This window comes from Oncorhynchus mykiss, chromosome 3 (assembly GCF_057628025.1).
Source record: "Oncorhynchus mykiss isolate SJ-2025 chromosome 3, ASM5762802v1, whole genome shotgun sequence".
NCBI lineage: Eukaryota > Metazoa > Chordata > Actinopteri > Salmoniformes > Salmonidae > Oncorhynchus > Oncorhynchus mykiss.
This window is the reverse complement of record NC_143024.1, coordinates 76,979,153-76,997,629: the sequence shown is the minus strand read 5'-3', so window position 1 is coordinate 76,997,629 and position 18,477 is coordinate 76,979,153. Positions and strand designations below refer to the sequence as shown.

The 18,477-nt window shown below is 43.0% G+C and overlaps 2 protein-coding genes across 3 annotated transcripts; one reads left to right on the top strand and one right to left on the bottom strand.

Moving 5' to 3' along the window:
• The first annotated feature begins 236 nt into the window (after nucleotides 1-236).
• c3h2orf76 (chromosome 3 C2orf76 homolog) lies at nucleotides 237-4,349 on the top strand. The gene is made up of 5 exons (XM_021597684.3): nucleotides 237-1,098; nucleotides 1,868-1,918; nucleotides 2,578-2,615; nucleotides 2,725-2,806; nucleotides 3,937-4,349. The coding sequence occupies exons 1-5, from the start codon at nucleotides 969-971 to the stop codon at nucleotides 4,014-4,016; spliced, it is 381 nt and encodes a 126-aa protein (XP_021453359.1). The 5' UTR covers nucleotides 237-968; the 3' UTR covers nucleotides 4,017-4,349.
• steap3 (STEAP family member 3, metalloreductase) lies at nucleotides 4,340-17,954 on the bottom strand. Of its 2 annotated transcripts, none has more exons than XM_090230174.1 (5): nucleotides 17,677-17,954; nucleotides 9,645-10,151; nucleotides 7,574-8,101; nucleotides 6,954-7,118; nucleotides 4,340-6,662 (listed from the first exon to the last, which is right to left on the bottom strand). In XM_090230174.1, the coding sequence occupies exons 2-5, from the start codon at nucleotides 10,134-10,136 to the stop codon at nucleotides 6,369-6,371; spliced, it is 1,479 nt and encodes a 492-aa protein (XP_090086300.1). In that variant the 5' UTR covers nucleotides 10,137-10,151; nucleotides 17,677-17,954; the 3' UTR covers nucleotides 4,340-6,368. The 2 variants fall into 2 exon arrangements, with proteins under 2 accessions (XP_090086300.1, XP_090086301.1); XM_090230175.1 differs by having other exon boundaries at nucleotides 4,340-6,477.
• Nucleotides 17,955-18,477: the final 523 nt, after the last annotated feature.

Below are 18,477 nucleotides of genomic sequence, written 5' to 3'. Positions count from 1 at the left end.
AATGAAATATTTATCTCTACTATGGTGTCTGCCACGTTGGCCTATATTACAAACTGGTATGCCCTTTGTCCGTGTATTACCCGCTATCAAAGCCAATCAGATATATTTTTGGTTCTACTCCTCCCCTTTATTTCCCTTTCCCCCTCAGGCAGCCTTATATCATATGCCATATTATGTGCTTTTGGCAAGCAGGTGCTGCCATAGCATTTGAACATTCCTTGTCTATTGAGTCTCATAACAGTCACGATGGAACGTTAGATAGACCAGGGATGAATTGTTGTTGTCAGGTTGGCCAGGAATGTAACCTAGCAGCTGCAGGTTTAGGATGATGTCGTACACACCACGTGGTTGCTCTTAATAAGTACCAGATGAAGATGTACTTTTTGTATAAAGTTTTCACAAGAAGTAAAATATAATGAACTGCATTAACGAAAAAGCATTGTATCTAATTAACAGACGATTTAAGTAGTCCTTCGGGTCCCTATAATAGAGTGGACATAAAGAAAACTAAGTATATTCAGATCTTTTAACTATTTGAATAGTATGACACAAAACATAAGACAAAAACGATTTACTGGCAAGTAAAATATGTATTCAGATTTATCAAGAACATATTTAAATATTTTACACAACCGTAGCTTTAATCAGAGGTTATGTGAACAAATATATATATTGAAATTATAGACATATCATCACATCGAGTCTGATCATTTTGAGCACAAATTCGTTTGCTCTTCTCTTGCGGAAGGGCCGTCATCCCGGAAGCGCGTGTTTATTTGTTGAAACTTTATTAAGAACAGACAAATCTTTACCAGTATCTAGCAATAAAGGTTCGGCTCGGGTTCTAAATTAGTATGAGCATCAATATATGCTTAAAGGGCTGCAGTGTCGACATTTCACTGTAAAGAGACATTTGCTTTGCTAGCTAGAAGTAAACAGTCACCTAACGTTAGCTTGCCAGCTACAGCATGTCCAGCGAGGCAGTCCTAACTGTTCGCTTGGTAAGGTCTTTTGAGCACCGAAATTTCAAGCCAGTTGTATTTAGTGGCGTGAATTTAGATCAAACGGTCCAGGAATTTATCCAGTTTGTGAAAAATGGTAAGTATGATTTATCTTTTTGGTAGCTAGCTAAACATTATGTAGGGTGTTCACCCATAACATGATTAATTCAAGGTTTATATAAATATGTGAATGCACTAGAACATTCAGTCAGAAAAATAATAGGCCAAACACCATGTCTCTACCATATATGGTTCAAAAGTTACCGACGATTTACTCTGAGAATTTAGCATGTTTAGAGTGAATGGAATGTCATTCGATGCATGATCAAAAAGTGGTAACTGCTCAATATAACTCCGTGGCGCTGCTCCGCGGCTAACTTCGAACCTCAACTGACCGGCTAGTGGCTGAAAACATGGCATTTTTCTAAATAAAATACGCTTTTAAAATGTGTGTATGTGTGTTATTTCCAATTAAAATGCCATAGAAGCGGCTCCTCTCAACGTAGATTGATTGCGGTTACAGGCAATGAAAGTCAAGGATCACCTCATAACACCAAATATGAGATGCATCCAAGAGCGGTGCAGTCTAAACTAGCAATGGTTACAGCAAATTAACGTTCTTATTTCAACACTATCAAGTACAAGTATATTAAAGTTATAATATTGTAGAAAAGTCTGATTAGTTGTCATTTATGACATAGGGCAAAGAAAATTACGTTTACATTTATTTCGAGAGCCAACCTCTACCACCCTCTTGAATTGCCTCTTGAATTGCCGTGAGTGAACGCCCGACATTATGAAAAATATTACTCAACATTCCATCATCTGCCTTTCTGATTCCATACATGTTGATTTGTCCCTTTTAGAAGTTAGCATGAGAGCCGGTTTACCACCCCCATTCAAGAATTTTGGCTACGGTAAGTTATGGCTGCATTTTTAGTAGTGGCTTCTGCTGCTTACTTCCAAATAGCTATGATTAGTGTGGGCAGACTGGAGCTCCGACGTTACATACAATTAAGTTTTTAATAAAAAAAATGACTTATTTCAGCATCAAAAGAATAGCACGCAATTACAAAGAACAATGTAATTTGTAATTGCTGGCTATTCTTTGGGTGCTGAAATCAATTTTTATAACTTAATTTTGTGACGTTGGGGCTCCAGTCCAGTCGTGGATTTGAGTTATCGACTACCCTACCATTGGCATTGCCCCGTATGGTGCAGCCCCTAGACCAGGGGTGTCAAACTCATTCCATGGAGAGTCTGGTGTCTGCAGGTTTTTCCTTTCAATTAAGCCAGAGACAACCAGGTGTGGAGAGTTCCAGTGACCTTAATGCATCAATCAAGGGAGGAGTGAAAACCTGCAGACACACAGCCCTCTGTGGAATGAATTTGACACCTGTGCCATAGACATTTAATATTGATGGTAGGGTTTAGGAGTCGATTATGTTCTGAGAATGATGCCCGCAACATTTCAAGGTTATCCTTCACTAAACATTGTTGGACCCATTTGGCATGCATTCTTGATACATGCAGTATATTGATACGTCTTAACTTCTACATAATGTATCATTTGAAGACACAATGAAGATCATCCACCAGGCACATGGAGCAAAGGTATTCTCCTTGACACCTGACATATACACTTGTTGAATCTCTCCCATTGTCTATTCTAAATAATTGTGTTTTACAAAGCCAATCAAAATGATAAATGTCCTGTTTGCAGACGAATGAGTTGGTGATGAGTTTGGAGGATGATGACAAGCTTATTCTGCAAGATGGACTAACCCTAAGAGATGCGGGCATTGGTATAGTCATCTTGTTTTTGTACACAGGGGAAGAGTTACGGGGGGGGGGGGGGGGTTAGATGGGGTCTTCCTGGGGCAAACCGCTATACGTCTACATTATAAAAAGACTATACAGTGCCGTTGGAAATTATTCAGACCCCTTGACTATTTCCACATTTTGTTATATTACAGCCTTATTCTAAAATGGAATAATAAAAATAAAATCTGAGCCATGAGGTTGAAGCAATTGTCCTTAGAGCTCTGAGACAAGTTTGTGTCGAGGCACAGAACTGAGGAAGGGTACCAAAACATTTCTGCAGCAGTTTGGAACCACCAAGACTATTCCTAGAGCTCGCCGCCTGGCCAAACTGAGCAATCGGGGGAGAAGGGCCTTGGTTAGGGAGGTGACCAAGAACCCCATGGTCACTCTGACTGAGCTCCAGAGTTCCTCTGTGGAGATATAAGAACCTTCCAGAAGGACAACCATCTCTGCAGCACTCCACCAATCAGACCTTTATGGTACAGTGGTGAGACGGAAGCCACTCCTCAGTAAAAGGCACATGACAGCCTGCTTGGAGTTTGCCAAAAGGCACCTGGAGGACTCTTAGACCATGAGAAACAAGATTATCCACAGAGGAACTATAGCTCTGTCAGTGACCATCGTGTTCTTGGTCACCTCTCTAACCAAGGCCCTTCTCCCCGAATTGCTCAGTTTGGCTGGGCGGGGAGCTCTAGGAATAGTCCCCTTCCCTCATGAAGCTGGTTGAGAGAATGCAAAGGGTGGCTACTTTGAAGAATCTCAAATATAAAATATTTGGATTTGTTTAACACTTTTTTTTGTTGTTTGGTTACTACATGATTCCATGTGTTCTCAGTTTTGATGTCTTCACTATTATTCTAAAATATAGTAAAAAAAACCCTGGAATGAGTAGGTGTCCAAACTTTTGACTGGTACTGTATGTGTATTCGGAAAGTATTCAGACCCCTTGACTTATTTTTTTTGCAAGTGTTTTAAAAATATACCTTATTTACATAAGTATTCAGACCGTTTGTGTGTGTATTTTGAGTTGGAACTGCATTCAGGCAACATCCTGGTAATTAAATATTGTCAAAGTGAAGGGTCTTATTTTATTCCTGTTTTTTTGTTTCAGCAAATGAAACAGAATTGGCCTTCTTCAGGAAAGAGGATTATAAGCTCTTTAAAGCCAACCCCCAACCGGCCTGGTGGTAAGGGCCTTCATCCCCCACTTCACCACAGAAGAGGGGATTCTGATCTGACATGGAGGATACACATGAATGGAAGATTGGTGGGGGGGGGGGGGATGACATGTGCCTTCAGACCTAAGTTTGAGTATTTTAATTTAACATGCCATATATATATATACATATATATAACATGTTTTTGCCTCTTTTATACATCTCCACTGAAATGCACTTTCCATTTATTTGGTGGTGTTGAATATGATTGGTTGTACATGGATTTTCTTTGTACTTATTAGTTTCCTGTAAGACCTGTTTTATTACTGTAAACATTATTCCAAATTAAATCACTGGTTTGAAATGAGTCATCTAAAAAGCTTTATTGCATAAGTACAGTGAAGTATTTTCCCCCTTGCTGAAATGGGTCCAAATATGGCACATAAGCTTTAATATTCAATAGGAAAAATAAATGTATTCTTACCCAAGGAGAAACCACTGGCTTTGCTCATTCTAGTTTTTACAAGTAAATACGGTACTGCATTACACACACACACACACACAAATGAATCACAAAAAGGCCCTTTATCACAGCTATACACTGTACCAGGCAAGATGGGTCCATAGACTCATGCTGCTTAATGCCAAGTTCTGACTCAACAGGAACTGGGATTTGTCAGACCAGGTGATGTTTTTCCACTCAATTGTCCAGTGTTGGTGATTGCGTGCCCAATGGAGCATCTTCTTTTTAGCTGATCGGAGTGGAACCCAGTATGGACAAGGATCGATGAATTGTGCGTTCCACAATACCTTTCTGCACACCACTTGTACTGCACTGTTATTTGTCTGTTTTTGGTCTGCCTGTGCACGATTCTTGACATTTTCCTTCAACCTCTCATCAACGAGCTGTTTTCGCCCACAGGAATGCCGCTGACTGGGTATGTTTGGTTTGTCGCATCATTCTCGGTAAACCCTAGACATTGTATGTGAAAATCCCAGGAGTGAGGCTGTTTTTTAGATATTGGATCCGGCGCACCTGGCCCAGACGATCATACCACACTCAGTTGCCCATTTTAACATTCAATCGAACTGTAACTGACTGGCTCAATGCCATCTCCATTTTCATAAACTGGGTGGTGTACCTAATAAACTTGCTGGTGAGTGTATATCACACCTTATGTGTGCGCTGAAGACACTTTCCTTCAGTTAATTGTTCATTTCCCAGGTTGACAGTAGTGTGTTTTGTGACTGATGTGTCCAGTCTCCTTACATAATGATGTTGTTAGGACTGGAGCTGCTGTGGTAGCGAAACTAATGCAAAACTCATGACTCCAATATTAGCAGGCAGTGTTTAGACTGTCCACTTTGAAGTGCTAAGACAGAGTGGCTATATAACGAATGGAACAAAAATGAACAGGGCCTGCTACCATTATAACCTATTCAGCTGTCAGATGTGGGCGTTAACAAGCAAGAACTGAGATGGAAAGATAATGGTGGAGAAATGTCAAGAGGAGTTATTTTCGTATAGAGGGAGGGGATTCTATACGTAATGCAAAGATGGGAGAACTATAAGGCCAATAGGAGTTGTTCATGTACATACAAGGAGTGACTGACTATATGTGCAATGTAAAGACGGGAAAAACTATAAAGTCAGAACTCTGTGATTAGAGAATTTAGTATTTTCCATGGAAGGGCTCGGCTCTGTTACGTTTGTAATAAAGTCTAAATTGAATTCACAAGTTCCGGTATCTGTGCAAATATTTGACTCAAGATATTCCACAACACTGCACACAGACTGTCTGTCTGGAAGCGACAGCGCAGTAACACACAGCTGAATAACAAAGACTGACTGTATTAACTAGGTCTCTAACACTAATCCTTATACAGACTTCTGTCAATAAATGTTTTTCCTATTTCAGGGTCAAGTGCAGCTTCTCAGTTGAGGCTCAATTCTGGCACTTCTGGTTGGTAAATCTTGTCAAATAGTGGGTTTGGAGATTTGAACATGCTGAAATTGACCAGAAAGTGGTCTCTTCACTTTACCCAAGAGAAGCTTAGAGGTCTAGTCAAATATGAAATGTCTTGCTATGATACTCAGTGAAAGTGATACATATATGTTCATGTTTCTTAACCCAGTTAAACAAAGAGCGTACATCATTTATCATAACAGAAGGTAGTTCCATATTGAACTTGAGGTAACCTTTCAGTATTTCAGTTTCTAGAAAAATAGTAACACTTTTCTTGAGTTTGTTTCTTATTTGGATTTTAAAATGAAGTTGCATTAAAAAGTGCCATAGTGTGTGTCAGACAAAATATGTACAACGAACCATCCCTTTCATCAGAGCTAGAAAATGGATTTGCACTGAGTCTCTACTTGATTGGACCGTCACACATCACCACTTAAGTCCCTGGGCAGCACGCCATTGGCTGTGTCCTCTTGGGTCTGAGGAGGGTGGTGGCATGGACTCTCCCAGCCTCGACGTATCTTTGCCAGTCTGAACGCCAGGCAGGGCAGTGCCAGGAAGAGCCGACCCACCAGGACCAGACAGGGCAGGATCAGTGCCAGCAGGTATGTGGGAGGCATGTAGTAAGGGTAAGCAAATGAGAAGAAAGCAAAGTCCCAGCTGAAGAAGAGGGTGTGCATGATGGAGAGAGTCAAGGCAGCGTACCCCAACCCTGACTGGAGACAGATGATAGAAAACCGCTCAAAATGTTGCAATAAACTACAGGTGCATACAAACGTGTCAAGTATCGTGCTGTTAGCTACTCACCTGTACAAAAGTGTCAAGTATCGTGCTGTTAGCTACTCACCTGTACAAAAGTGTCAAGTATCGTGCTGTTAGCTACTCACCTGTACAAAAGTGTCAAGTATCGTGCTGTTAGCTACTCACCTGTACAAAAGTGTCAAGTATCGTGCTGTTAGCTACTCACCTGTACAAAAGTGTCAAGTATCGTGCTGTTAGCTACTCACCTGTACAAACGTGAACTCTCTCCAACTGAGAGCGTTACCCACCGAGGGTAGAGATGTGATGGCCAGAAGAGTCAGAACACCAAGTCCCAGAATGCCAGAGGACAGATAAAAGTCTGATCTCCACACCTGAGGCTCCTCCCAGGAATGCTCCACTCCCGCCTTCACCTGAAAGGGCACAAAGACCGGTTAGTGGAAAACCAAATGATTCACGGATGCAGTTAAAAGCATTAAAACACTGGGAAACTGTGAGAAAAGTGTGAGAGGAACACTTAATCTGTGGATCAACTAATGAGCGCGCACTGCCTTCTCCCACTTGTGAACAACGCTCTATGGGAGAGCTGGATGCGTGAGAGCATCCTGCCCCCAAGAATCAGCTCTTAACGGAGTCAGTCTGTTAATTAGGCCTCAGCCACACTCTGTCACGTCTAGTTCACACTCATAGAGAGTTCAAAATGCAGCCCCGGCCTACTGCTCCACAGCAGTGACATCACCAACCACGGTTGGTAACATTTTATTTGGATAGTCCCCTACTGATGGATTATAGATGTTCAACTAGCTATGAGTTCAACCTGTTCAACTGACTATGAGTTCAACCTGTTCAACTGACTCCAACCACTCACCTGTCTGTACGCTGCATCCAGCAGCCTGTATTGGGAAGCCTTGCGCAGGGTCAGACACATACTGTAGACCGCATGCAGCCCGGCACATAGGAAGCTCAGCAGGCCTAGCTGTTTGCGTCTCCCCATCCAGTGGTCTAGCCAGCCGGGGAAGTGGCTGTACTTTGTTCCCCGGACCAGCTGCAGTGCGGCAGCCCACAGTCCCGGGAGGTAGACTAGCGCCAGGATCACCAGGGCCACTGCTGGCAGCGTCTCGTTCATCGTCTCCAGGGGTAGCTGGTAGAAGTTGTTTTGCCCCCGGGACAGATAGGGCATGAGAACACCACGCAGGAAGTTGTAGCCGTAGAAGAAAAGGATGAGGAGGAAGGTGACCATTAGGGGGCCGCCCCAGGATGGGAAGAGGCGCAGGGGGGCGTCCTCAACGTGCCTAGAGCTAGCAAGGCCTCCCATGTCCACCGCCAGGAAACTCATACAGCGAGCCAGCTGGATCACAGTTCTCTTGGCCTCAGGACAGTCACTGCTGATCAGGACCTGGGAGGGGCAGGGGGGAGAGGACTGATTAGGATAAATTGAGGCTCACATTGTGTGGGTGAGTGCCTGTCGGTGTGCTAAGTCTATAACTACATACAGTGGCAATAAAAAGTATGTGAACCCTGTGGAATTACCTGGATTTCTGCATAAATTGGTCATCACATTTTATCTGATCTTCATCACAACAATAGATAAACATAGTGTGCTTCAACTAATAACACACATATTATTGTATTTTTCTTGTCTATATTGAATACATATTTTAAACTTTCACAGTGTAGGTTGGAAAAAGTATGTGAACCCCTAGGCTAATGACTTCTCCAAAAGCTAATTGGAGTCAGGAGTCAGCTAACCTGGAGTCCAACCAATGAGACGAGATTGGAGATGTTGTTAGAGCTGCCTTGCCCTATAAAAAAACACTCACAAAAAGCATTGCCTGATGTGAACCATGCCTCGAACAAAACAGATCTCAGAAGACTTGCATAAAACTGGAAAGGGTTACAAAAGTATCTCTCAAAGCCGTGATGTTCATCAGTCCACGGTAAGACAAATTGTCTGTAAATGGAGAAAGCTCAGCACTGTAGCTACTCTCCCTAGGAGTGGCCGTCCTGCAAAGATGACTGCAAGAGCACAGCGCAGAATTCTCAATGAGGTTAAAAATAATCCTAGAGTGTCAGCACATCTGAAGTTTGCAAAAGAACACCTGGATGTTCCAGCGAGCTACTTGCAAAATATTCTGTGGATAGATGAAACTACAGTTGAGTTGTTTGGAAGGAACACACAATACTATGTGTGGAGAAAAAAAGCAGAGCACACCAACATCAAAACTCATACCAACTGTAAAGTACGGTGGAGGGAGCATCATGGTTTGGGTCTGCTTTGCTGCCTGAGGGCCTGGAGAGCTTGATATCATCAACGGAAAAATGAATTCCCAAGTTTATCAAGACATTTTGCAGGAGAATGTTAGGCTATCCGTCTGCCAATTGAAGCTCAACAGAAGTTGGGTGATGCAACTGGACAACGACCCAAAACACAGACGTAAATCAACAACAGAATGGCTTCAACAGAAGAAAATACGCCTCCTGGAGTGGCCCCAGTCAGTCCTGACCTCAACCCGATTGAGATGCTGTGGCATGACCTCAAAAGAACAGTTCACACCAGACATCCCAAGAATATTGCTGAACTGAAACTTCTCCTGACCTTGCAGGTCTGATCCGCAACTACAGAAAATGTTTGGTTGAAGTTATTGCTGCCAAAGGAGGGTCAACCAGTTATTAAGGGTTCAAATACTTTTCCCACCCTGCACTGTGAATGTTTACATGGCGGGTTCAATAAAGACATGAACATGTATAATTGTTTGTGTGTTATTAGTTTAAGCAGACTGTGTTCGTCTATTATTGTTACCTAGATGAAGATCAGATCAAATTTGATGACCAATTTATGCAGAAATCCAGGTATTTCCAAAGGGTTCACATTCTTTTTCTTGCCACTGTATACAATGTGTGGAGTTGTATGTACAGTATATACATGATTACTCTCTTACCTGCCTGCTGCCGTCATGAGCTCCAGTCTGCAGGGCCCAGGCTGAGACCACATTGAAGCCCTTCACCACTCTGCTCTCTGGGAACAGCTCTGCCAGCCTCTCAGCGTTAGACGGCTCTCCACTGTTAAGCTTGGTGGCATTGCTCACATCCACCAGCACCTTCCCAGCCAGCACATCCCTCAACCCCACCAGGGTGTGGTAGTGTTCAGGGTAGAGAGCAGCAAAGACAACTTTCTCTGTGCCAACCATCGCCTCCCGCTGTGTGAGAAGCTGAACCCCATCAGGAAACTGTCCGGTGGCTATATGCTTTGGGTCACGGCTGCCGACCACTACCCTATAACCACAGGCAACTAATCGCACAGCCAGGGAGCGGGAGTAATCACCTGAGCCTAGGATGCCTACTGTGGTGTTTCCCGGGTCACAGGGCAGGGATTCCTCTGGGGTGTCAAATGAGTTGGACAGCAGGGGTGTCCTCATGTCGCCAAGAGGCATGTTGGACCTGTAGAGCTGGAAGAGGCGTTGAGACTGTTATTACATACTATTAATACTACACATTGTAATTACATAGTTTTTTCATATATTCATAGTAACTATATTAAGTTCAACTATGGCACTATAATGCAAACAAGAGCCATATCCACATGAAATAGCCATATCATTCTTGGAGCATTTCACATTATGCTACACTCGCAATAACATCTGCTAACCATGTGTATGTGACAAATAATATTTGATTTGACAAATTGAATATATGAGTACTACTTGTAGCCTGCATCTCTGCTGTAATACTGCCACTAAATTCTGGCATGGCCTTACATTTTCATCATGCAACCATTCAAATATCATATGCCCTTTTCCCTGTCCAAATATCAAATGATGTAGTGTCCTCTGCTAACTACACAACATCAAATCAAAGTTTATTTGTCACGTGCGCCGAATACAACAGGTGTATGCAACAGTGAAATGCTTACTTACAGGCTCTAACCAATAGTGCAAAAAAGGTATTAGGTGAACAATAGGTAGGTAAAGAAATAAAACAACAGTAAAAAGACAGGCTATATACAGTAGCGAGGCTATAAAAGTAGCGAGGCTACATACAAACACCGGTTAGTCAGACTGATTGAGGTAGTATGTACATGTAGATATGGTTTAAGTGACTATGCATATATGATGAACAGAGAGTAGCAGTAGCGTAAAATAGGGGTTGGTGGGTGGGACACAATGCAGATAGCCCAGTTAGCCAATGTGCGGGAGCACTGGTTGGTCGGTCCAATTGAGGTAGTATGTACATGAACGTATAGTTAAAGTGACTATGCATATATGATAAACAGAGAGTAGCAGCAGCGTAAAAAGAGGGGTGGGGGGAGGGGCACACAATGCAAATAGTCCAGGTAGCCATTTGATTACCTGTTCAGGAGTCTTATGGCTTGGGGCTAATAACCGTTGAGAAGCCTTTTTGTCCTAGACTTGGCACTTCGGTACCGCTTGCCATGCGGTAGAAGAGAGAACAGTCTATGACTGAGGTGGCTGGGTTCTTTGACAATTTTTAGGGCCTTCCTCTGACACCGCCTGGTGTAGAGGTCCTGGATGGCAAGCAGCTTAGCCCCAGTGATGTACTGGGCCGTACGCACTACCCTCTGTAGCCTTGCGGTCGGAGGCCGAGCAATTGCCGTACCAGGCAGTGATGCAACCAGCAACCATGCTCTCGATGTTGCAGCTGTAGAACCTTTTGAGGATCTCAGGACCCATGCCAAATCTTTTTAGTTTCCTTAGGGGGAATAGGCTTTGTCGTGCCCTCTTCACGACTGTCTTGGTTTGTTTGGACCATTCTAGTTTGTTGTTGATGTGGACACCAAGGAACTTGAAGCTCTCGACCTGCTCCACTTCAGCCCCGTCGATGAGAATGGGGGCGTGCTCGGTCCTCCTTTTTCTGTAGTCCACAATCATCTCCTTAGTCTTGGTTACGTTGAGGGATAGGTTGTTATTCTGGCACCACCTGGCCAGGTCTCTGACCTCCTTTCTATAGGCTGTCTCGTCGTTGTCGGTGATCAGGCCTACCACTGTTGTGTCGTCTGCAAACTTAATGATGGTGTTGGAGTCGTGCCTGGACATGCAGTTGTGGGTGAACAGGGAGTACAGGAGGGGACTGAGCACGCACCCCTGGGGAGCTCCAGTGTTGAGGATCAGTGTGGCAGATGTGTTGCTACCTACCCTCAAAACCTGGGGGAGGCCTGTCAGGAAGTCCAGGATCCAGTTGCAGAGGGAGGTGTTTAGTCCCAGGATCCTTAGCTTAGTGATGAGCTTTGAGGGTACTATGGTGTTGAACGCTGAGCTGTAATCAATGAATAGCATTCTCACATAAGTGTTCCTTTTGTCCAGGTGGGAAAGGGCAGTGTGGAGTGCAATAGAGATTATATCATCTGTGGATCTGTTTGGGCGGTGTGCAAATGGGAGTGGGTCTAGGGTTTCTGGGATAATGGTGTTGATGTGAGCCATTACCAACCTTTCAAAGCGCTTCATGGCTACGGACGTGAGTGCTACGCGTCTGTAGTCATTTAGGCAGGTTGCCTTTGTGTTCTTGGGCACAGGGAATATGGTGGTCTGCTTGAAACATGTTGGTATTACAGACTCAATCAGGGACATGTTGAAAATGTCAGTGAAGACACCTGCCATTTGGTCAGAACATGCCCGGAGCACACGTCCTGGTAATCCATCTGGCCCCGCAGCCTTGTGTATGTTGACCTGTTTAAAGGTCTTACTTACGTCGGCTACGGAGAGTGTGATCACACAGTCGTCCGGAACAGCTGATACTCTCATGCATGCCTCAGTGTTGCTTGCCTCGAAGCGAGCAAAGAAGTGATTTGGCTCGTGTCACTGGTCAGCTCGCGGCTGTGCTTCTCTTTGTAGTCTTTAATAGTTTGCAAGCCCTTCCACATAAGACGAGCGTTGGAGCCGGTGTAGTATGATTCAATCTTAGCCCTGTATTGACGCTTTGCCTGTTTGATGGTTCTTTGCAGGATTTCTTGTAAGCTTCCGGGTTAGAGTCCCGCACCTTGAAGGCGGCAGCTCTACCCTTTAGCTCAGTGCGAATGTTGCCTGTAATCCATGGCTTCTGGTTGACTGATGTGGTGTACTCCTCAATGCCATCGGAAGAGTCCCGGAACATGTTCCAGTCTGTGATAGCAAAACAGTCCTGTAGTTTAGCATCTGCTTCATCTGACCACTTTTTTATAGACTGAGGCCAAAACTATGTGGACACCTGCTTGTCGAACATCTCATTCCAAAATCATGACCATTAATATGGAGTTGGTCTCCCCTTTGCTGCTATAACAGCCTCCACTCTTCTGGGAAGGCTTTCCATTATATGTTGCAACACTGCTGTGGGGACTTGATTCCATTCAGCCACAAGAGCATTAGTGAGGTTGGGCACTGATGTTGGGCGATCAGATCTGGCTCAGTCGGCGTTCCAATTCATTCCAAAGGTGTTTGATGGGGTTGAGGTCAGGGCTCTGTGCAGGTGTAACGGATGTGAAATAGCTAGCTAGTTAGCGGTGGTGCGCGCTAAATAGCGTTTCAGTCGGTGATGTCACTTGCTCTGAGACCTTGAAGTAGTGTTTCCCCTTGCTCTGCAAGGGCCGCGGCTTTTGTGGAGCGATGGGTAACGATGCTTCGTGGGTGACTGTTGTTGATGTGTGCAAAGGGTCCCTGGTTCGCGCCCGGGTATGGGCGAGGGGAGGGTCTAAAGTTATATTGTTACACGGGCCAGTCAAGTCCTTCCACACCGATCTAGACAAACCATTTCTGTATGGACCTCGCTTTGTGCACGGGGGCACTGTCATGCTGAAACAGGAAAGGGCCTTCGCCAAACTGTCATTGTGTGCTGTAGCATTACAATTCCCCTTCACTGGAACTAAGGGGCTTCGCCCGAACCATGAAAATCAGCCTCAGACCATTATTCCTCCTCCACCAAGCTTGTGAGGCCTACCACTTCGCGGCTGAGCCATTGAAGTTCCTAGACTTTTCCACTTTCCAATAACAGACTTTACAGTTGACCAGGGCAGCTCTTGCAGGGCAGAAATTCGACGAACTGACTTGTTGGAAAGGTGGCATCCTACAACGGTGCCACGTTGAAAGTCATGGAGCTCTTCAGTAAGGCCATTCTGCTGCCAATGTTTGTCTATAGAGATTGCATGGCTGTGTGCTTGATTTTATACGCCTGTCAGCAACGGGTGTGGCTGAAATAGCCGAATCCACTTATTTGAAGGTGTCCACATACTTATGTGTAAGAAATGCATTTATTTAACACCAAACAGCACGACAAGCAGTGGCGACTTGTCATTCAGAGCAGAGTCACACCTTTTTTGAGCCCTGCATTTTAGTATGTTTTTGGGGGGAGGGGGCCCTTCCTGTTTTGCATGTTATTTTGGCATTAAACGTGTCACATATCAGTTTGCAAACAATGTAAAAAAAAATATATATATCATTGAGTTAATAGCGCTGCATATAAACATGGTCTTTTTTTGTTTTCTTGAGTAAGGCAGCTCCAAAATGCAGGTGTTTCAGCCTATAGCTCAGTGCTTTTTGTGGTGGTGGGACAAGCCAGCAGAAAATACGGAGCATTGCGACGTCATTGGCTCAGTGTTCTGTCACTCATGGGGACACTACGTCACTGCCAAGTCTAAGGGGAGACCTCAAATTCTAGCCCCTTGAGTGATGCCATAGAGTTACATTAGAAGGGCTCACCCAAGAAGGCTCAATGTCATTGGCCACAGATAAAATTATGTCAAATCACGTTATATGTACAGTAGCTTTTTGCACAATAGCTTTGATTGGACTGATCATGTCAACATCATACTTTAACATTTTTAGCTAGCTGTCATCATCATGAATCAAGTCGACAATCTACTGGCAAATCCTTTTTAATCCTTGTCATATGAAGAGAAATTATAGATTAAATGTATTGGGGCTCATTGGCCATTGGACATAAACTGTTACGGATACAAGTATCCTGTGTGTGTATCCTGTGTGTGTGTGTGTTTCTTTTCTCTCCTTCTCCCCTCACAGGTGAAAATCATCACTCCCCAATCAGTCACCAATCCAATCAACAATCAGAAGACACACCTCCTCCTGTTTCCTACCCTATCACAGTTCCTTTCCCTTAGTTTAAAAAACCCCATCAGTTGTTTGCTCTAGAGCTCAATCTCTTTGTAAATGCCATGTTTGTAGATCTCTGTGTTTCACTCTCTCTTTGTGTATTAACCTCTCTTTTGTTTGAGCACCTCCATAGCACTTTGTCATCCCTTGTGAGTATTGTTTTTGGTTATGGTGTTTGTTTGCTGGTGGGAAAAGGGGAAACCAAGACAAGTCGCCCATGGGCATACACTACCCGTAGGTAAACTTTGTTAAATACACTAGTTAGAACTGGGCGGACCACCCACTGTATTTTTGGTTGGTTAGTTAGCTGTTGTTAAAATAGGCTAGTCTAGCTTAGGGGTGTTTTGAATACTTATTGTTTCTTTCCTTGGGTCCAGCTCAGCCCCTTTTCCTGCTCCCCCCATTATCGTGTGTTTTCAAATAAGTTTGACGTTTGATGGTAGATTTCAGTTGTCCTGGTTATTACGTTCACACTTTTACTTTGTCACAATTACAATTTGCATGAGTTATGTTACGCGTCTCATTACCATCCCCCCCCTAGACTGTCGGGCCAAAAGGGATTCGTAACATAAACATTGGAAATGTTGGCAATATCAAATTCAACAATGAGTGGTTTGGAAGGAATCAGTGGCTATCTGCAATTATTACAAAGCAATCATTAGCCTGCTATTCAGTGGAGTGGCTGTGTGGTGGAGTGGCTCTTTTCCTAGTTTTAAAATTATAAACATTCAACATTGGCCATGCTGTCAATGAAGCGTGATTTGTGCCGCGCTCAAAACAACTTAACTCTGAATGGCAAAATCTGACTTTTGTGAGTTCACGACAATTGGAAACTCGGAAAAACATTTTGAACTTTCATCCAACTCGGAATTGTACATTCGGAACTCGGGCCTCTTTCTAGAGCTACAACCTAAACATTACTGACGTCATTATGATTCTACCTTTTTTTTTTTTCCCCCCCTGAGTTCCCAGTTGTCTTGAAAGCACCATAAATCCAGAGAATGCCAGACATTGATGACAAAGTTTGATCAAATTTGCCCACGAAGGACCACCACGCCACCTTCCTGTTCAAGTGAGCACAGCACAACAAGGTGAGTCTAATGTCTTGTATGCTGCTGCATAAATGATGTAATATGCCAGGGAGATATGTATACTGTAGCTAAGAAAGTAATACTAAGTGTATGTTGTGTAGTAAGCTTTTAGTAGCCCATGTGCCTCACCCTAATAATTTGGTCTATTTTCCCCTCTTAATTGTGCCTACTGTTCTGACTTGGTGGTGCACATGTAGCCTATAACCTGTTTAAGAGAAATGTAATCATTGAAAATTGTAAGCGCTTTCATTGTTTACATGCCCCCTTTATTTATCCTATGGTTCTGACTTGGTGTACAGGGAGAACACTGTAAGAATGGCCCATGTTCTGAATTCTGTTGCTGTACATTTCAAAAGTGCTGAACAGTTATATTTACTACGTCCGTCCTAGCTCGCTCATTAATGTCTTAATCGAAATGACAGATTGCCTCTTTTCTGCTTGTCGTCCACTTATGCCATAGTTTGTACATCAATTGTCAGTAGAAACCACACTTGTTTAACCCTCCTGCTGTGTTCCAGTCGAATTGGACCGATTTTAAAGTTCTCTCTCTGAAAAATTTAGTTAATTTAATTGTCATATGGTTCCATGACTTTGTCCACACAGGGCATCTGAACACACAAAACACATTTGGATGATTTTCATAAAATTTGGGGTGTTTCATTTAACCTTTGTACACCTATGGTGTTCCCAGTCAGTAGATGGGTGAGACTACAATTAGTGTATAAAATTGAGTTCTGGCACATGCCCATTCATCAGATGGACACACTTCTCCTCCCAGCCCCCACATGGATGTGTTTGAGCACACACACACTCCCCTTCTTGGCTTCCATGGCAACCCCCACGGGAACCTTTTCCCAATAGAATCTTTCCCCCAGGGAAACACCTGTGGCATTCTCACAAGCAATCGCAACATTGTTTCAACAATATATATAACTTTTCTTGCAGCTATTGTATATAAAGCTTTTTTGAGGTCTTGCTCACAATTCATTCTGTGGCAACACAATGACCAAACGATATACTGTATGTGAGGCTCTTGATCATATCTTTGATCATGACACTGGAGAAGAGGAGAGAGTCCTTGTTGAACTTGGACACAAAGTAGTCTGTGATAAATATCACTGTTTCATCTGAGAATTTGTTAAAGTCAAAATAATCCATACATTATGTGTTTCTTTTACTCAAAAACGAGTTGTATGAGCTCAGGTCAATGAGGCCTACAGGCCATAAATAGCAAACAGAAGTTGTAATGTTCTTGTAAACTTGTAATGTTCACAAGAACTTAAGTTTATAAAAATATATAACACAACATTAGGTGATCATATATTTAGTATTATGGATTTATAATCAGCTATAATTGGGCGGCAATTTGGACCGGGAACACAGAATTAATTAACATGAAACGAACACAACAGGAGGATTAACCAAGTCAGACATATCAGCTATGGTTTTTTTAAAGGCCGTAAAAGAGAATGAATTATTTCGCTGCAAGACAAGGCTCCGTTGATAGCCAGGTTTAGCAGTTGTGAGGTTTTGGGTCTCTGCTGTTGGGACAGCTTTATGTAGGCTCTAGCAGTTTGTGGGAAACATTTGTCACCATTTATAGTGCAATTAATGTATTGTTTAGTGTTTTGGGTTGTGTAGTGGCTTTGCTGGAATTGCATCCCACATGTTGTTTTTTGCCCCACCAAGATGTCCATTCTAAAATCGCCACGGACGACAAGGGAATAATATCACAAGTATTGTATGCCAATAGTTTGTTATTCGAGGCGCATATTCATTGCACTTACGTGTGTTGTTTATGAAGCAGAATCCGTCATATGCCTTGCAGATGCCGAACTGCGTTACAACAAGATTCTGCCCACATCGCTCCGCCCGTCTGTGTACGGAAGATAACTATGGCCGTGCAGAACACCCGTGCAACATGCAGTTCCTTGTGATCCGATTAGACATAATATACACAGAAGATAATAATAGCTAAGCGGTTTCATAGTATATTATGAAATTAGCTGTTGTGTAAAATGTGCCATGTAAAAACGCACTGGTATATGATACGAAAGGTTGCTGTATCTTTATTGGACTTTCAGTCACATAATTCGTTATTTAAAAAATATATATTATAATAGATTTATATGTAATAATATTATGTCATAAAGTTGTTACATATGCGGTTTGTACAATTGTGTGCACTTACTGACGCAGGAAAGTAAAAACAATTTCTGGGCAACAGAACAGACTTTTCCCGACAGGTGTCACTGTTGAACTTGTGCTTGGACAGAGTCAGAGGTGACTGAGGTGCCTTACCAAACGTTGGAGGTGCTGCTCACTTTGAGATGTTTTCAACATCAAAACTGTAGTGTACTTATGAAATAAGTCCATGTCCCAGGCAACCTGTTATGTAGATCCATATGATTAAATTCAAAGAGAATGGTAAAGATAAGAGGTGCAAATTTAGGATTTTATTCAGCTCTGATCTTTTCTATTCATTTGAGGTTTAGGCAGAAATACCATACCAATGACATGGGATGTGAATTCAACTTATAACTTTAAGGTCAGAAAAAAAACGTGTTAGGGACTGGAAGGAGACTCCC